Consider the following 3,737-nt stretch of genomic DNA (forward strand, 5'->3'; position numbering starts at 1 on the left):
TCTCACCTCGGGAGAGGACACCCACGGGCCCCAAATAAAAAAAAAATCAGGCTCCCACCACTACAAGGGAGACCCAAAACCCAGGAGAGCGCTCACTGCCACCAACAGCGGCCCCCCCCGAATGCCGGGATTGCCGACACCCCGCAAGGAAGCGGCACGGCCGCCCCAGCCAGCCGGCCACGGAAAGGCCAGATCTCCCTGAGAAAGCACCAAGTCCCAGGATTGGAAGTGCCCGAGAGGGACAGAAGGGACAGTCGGGCACAGCCTGGCTCGTGTTGGAGCAGCAGGAGAGAGAGAGAGCCCGGGCACGGAGCTGCTGAAGCAGCAGAAGCCAAGCGACACGAGAAACACCACCCTGACAGTGCTGGGCAGTTTTCAGTTTCCTTTCCTGAATGCGAGGCCGAAAGCTCAAAAGCTCAAGCTTCTCCACTTCAGGATAATCGAGACTTCAGGTTCCCATTTGCTCCACAGCAGTTACCGCCCGGCCTCTCCTCTCCCAGCCCCTGCAGGCCCGGCAGTCTGAAATTCCTTCTCCAAATGGCATTTTGAACGTTTCGAGCTGTTGTAAAAGCGCAGGAGCCGGTTTTTGATATTTTACTCTTGAGACAAGTGGGAAAGACCTTCCAGCAAGACAGCTCTGAAGGCTCAGAGAGCCTCACCGCCACATTTTAACCGTTCTCAGGACAGGAGGGCTCTGAATCAGCACAGGAAAAGCCACGCCAGCAAAAAACCGCTCTGCCCCAAAGAGAAGCCTGATCCATCAGCCTGATCCAGGCTCGTCTCCTGCAGGTGTGAAAGGGCTGAGTTAAAGAGAACGTTACTTACACGGCATCTTGAGAAGAAATCCTTGTAACCTCCCTTCAGGACGTACAGCTCAGGGTAGTGGAGGTTGGGGTATTCGTTACCCAGCCTGTCCCGCTCTCGCACAAACCGGCACCTGGAGAGAGATTAAAAAAAAAAAAACCCAACAAGAAAAAAACACGTTAAACTTGCATTCAGCAAACAGCCCACGAACCCAGCTCTGAGCTGAAGAGCTGCACTCAGAGCAGCGTGGCCAGCAGGGCGAGGGGGGATTGTGCCCCTCTGCTCCGCTCTGGCGAGACCCCTCCGCAGTTCTGTGCCCAGCTCCCGGGCCCCCACACAAGGAGGACGTGGAGCTGTTGGAGCGGGTCCCAGAGGAGGCCACAGTCACCCCAAAAGTTTTTCTCTCAAGCAGGGGGATAACTCACATTCGAGGACCCCGCTCGGAAGAGAACTCGCAGTGGAACACGATGATCACGCGTTTGTTGTCCGACGGCTGGATCGGCTTCTTCAGCAAGTATTCCTCCACGTCCTCCTCCATGTGGAGGTTGATCGCACCCTGCCAGGGCAGAGCCAGGCCCGTGAGCGGAGGAGAGCAGCCGCAAACCCCTCACCTGCCTTCTCCACGAGCCCTTTCCTCCTCTGCGCTTCCTAGAGGAGCTCTGGCATCGGGAACTCGGCTTCGGACTGGATTTCCCTTCCCAGCCCACCCACACCCACGAGGGCCGGCCAGCTTGCTCGAGCAGCAACCTTGGAGACGAATTCTGTTTTGCGCAGCCACCTGCCCTTCAACGCCTGCGGTTTAGCTCAAGTTTAATATCCTAATCCCAGCTTCCCCTAGAGACGAGGATTCCTCACACCCTCCTCGGAACCGTCTCCCCACTTGCCACGTCCCCTGCTCCGGGAAGGGAGGAAAAGTCACTTTATGAGCCCCAGCGTCCTGAAGATTCCTGCCGCGCGTGGGCATTAACGGGATCGCAGACACCCCCGGGCGTCTCAGCTACACAATTTCTACGCAGCCTCGGACACTGGCGAGCGACGAGCAGCCCCCCGCGGTGCCAAGCAACCCGCCTGCCAATTCCAACCGTTCCCCAGCGCCCTCACCTTGATGTGGCCTCCTTCGTACTCGTACGGGTACCGACAGTCAATGATCACGCACTCCTTGATGGAGCTCGCAAACTTCCCCGTCAGCACAGACACAATCTGGGGGGGGAAATAAAAAAAGAAAAAAAAAACAACGAGAGCTCAGTTGTTTCAAGATGGTTTTATGTTGTTGCTCCCCTCCCTGTGCAGAACTTTCCTTGCTGCCTGTGGAGCACGTACCATTTCCGAGTCGATGTATTTCAAATCTTGATGTTTCCCATCCACGGTGTGGAATAAATAACCCTGCAAGACAGACAGCGTTTCGCTGAGAACGTTCCAGATGCGGCAGCCCGGCATCCAGCGGTTTGTTTCGTAACACAGACACGCTGTCGACAAGAATCTCTTCAGCAAAGCTCAGGAGTCAAACCCGGGAATCCTAAAATTCAGGGACAGGATTCTGTGTTTGGCTCCTGTGCTGAAGGAATCTGGCAGATCGCTCTGAAGCCCCAGGCGACTCGCCTGGTGTCTAACCCACAGGAGCTCCCCTCTCCCCAGCCGCCTCTCCTTTTGATCTGTTGACAAAGGGAAACGAGTCCCCCAGGCTGGTTCCAGACACCTCTGCCGAGAGAGAAGCCTTTAAAACATGGGAATGAACGCTTGACTGTGAAAAAACCCCTCGAATTACCTTGGAGAAGTCACCGATAAGGTCTCGCTGGTCACTGTCCAAAATGTTGCCGATCTCCGCGGTGGAGGATTGCGACTTGACCATTTTCAAACTCTAGAGGAACACAGGTCGGGAGATCAGAGACCCTTCCGAAAACACTCCCGTTAACCTACGGAAACCAGACTCCTCTACCAGACCCGTCCCCATCGGGTTGCCGTCCCACAGCGGGACGCCAAGCCACCCACCGTTGGCTCCTCGGAAGGCGTTCCGGGCAGGCTTCTCCTCTTTTTGCTTTTCCCTGGAGAATGTTCCTCCTGGGATCTCTCCATCCTTTTCTGGGGGGTTTTTCCTATCCCGCCGGGCAGAGAGGAAGAGCCAAACAACCGGCACCGTTTGCCCTGCGAGGAAGGAGAGAAGTTACGAGTTGTCCAGCCAAGACTTGAATCAGACACTCAGCGAGCCCCCGGCTGTCAGGCTGTTGCAGTTTGCCGTGTTTAAGATACATGACAAGAGCGGGACAGCTCCATCCAGGCCTTCTTTCCCGTGACAGTTGTTATTTCCAGTGACAATCGCTTCTTGCTGTGGGGACTGGGCAAGCCTGGAGCTCAGACGTTCTAGCCGAGTGCTTTATACCAATTAGCACCAATTTATCAGCAGATTAAGGAGCCTAAACTCCCTCCACACTTTATTATCAGGTCGGGCTATAGAGAAGTGTGTGTAGAGTGAACTTGAGATACATCAAGATAAGGGAAATCGAGACCTTCTGCATTTATGAAAGGGTTTTCTAAAGGGAAAGTGAATGCCCAGGTATGTGCACAGTGAGGGGTCTCCAAGACTTCCAGGTGAACAGGCTGGAGAGACACGGGAATGCTGACTGGGGGGGCACAGAAACACAGATTTGTTGTTATCTGGGATCAGAGACGGGGTGGTCGCCTGTCCCTGCTGTGAGAACGGCACCAGAACACAGCGGCTGTCCTGTCCTGTCCTGTCCCGCTCACACAGGACTCACCCGGCTGTCACCCCTCCTCATCACCAGCGGCGCCGTCCAGAGGCTCGACACATCTGACCGCAGCTCCTCATCGTTCTGAGAAAAAAAAAGAGGAGAAAGGTAGAAAGAGAAGAAAAAGAAAGAGAAAAAAAAAGAAAGAAAAGGGAAAAAAAAGGAAAGAAAGAAAAGGGGAAAGGAAGA

At 54.9% G+C, this 3,737-nt stretch overlaps 1 protein-coding gene across 1 annotated transcript in view; it reads right to left on the bottom strand.

The window, feature by feature from the left end:
- The window catches only part of LOC104278370 (M-phase inducer phosphatase 1-like), a gene marked incomplete at its 5' end in the record, with an annotated part of 4,185 nt that extends 553 nt beyond the window's left edge, over nucleotides 1-3,632 (bottom strand). Inside the window, 7 exons of the mRNA XM_009875316.1 lie at nucleotides 826-937; nucleotides 1,230-1,360; nucleotides 1,906-2,004; nucleotides 2,125-2,187; nucleotides 2,570-2,662; nucleotides 2,794-2,946; nucleotides 3,558-3,632. Coding sequence (XP_009873618.1) covers nucleotides 826-937; nucleotides 1,230-1,360; nucleotides 1,906-2,004; nucleotides 2,125-2,187; nucleotides 2,570-2,662; nucleotides 2,794-2,946; nucleotides 3,558-3,632 — 726 coding nt within the window. The remainder of the gene's footprint in view (nucleotides 1-825; nucleotides 938-1,229; nucleotides 1,361-1,905; nucleotides 2,005-2,124; nucleotides 2,188-2,569; nucleotides 2,663-2,793; nucleotides 2,947-3,557) is intronic.
- Nucleotides 3,633-3,737: the final 105 nt, after the last annotated feature.

This window comes from Apaloderma vittatum, unplaced genomic scaffold (genome assembly GCF_000703405.1).
Source record: "Apaloderma vittatum isolate BGI_N311 unplaced genomic scaffold, ASM70340v1 scaffold33378, whole genome shotgun sequence".
In the NCBI taxonomy this organism is placed as follows: Eukaryota; Metazoa; Chordata; class Aves; order Trogoniformes; family Trogonidae; genus Apaloderma; species Apaloderma vittatum.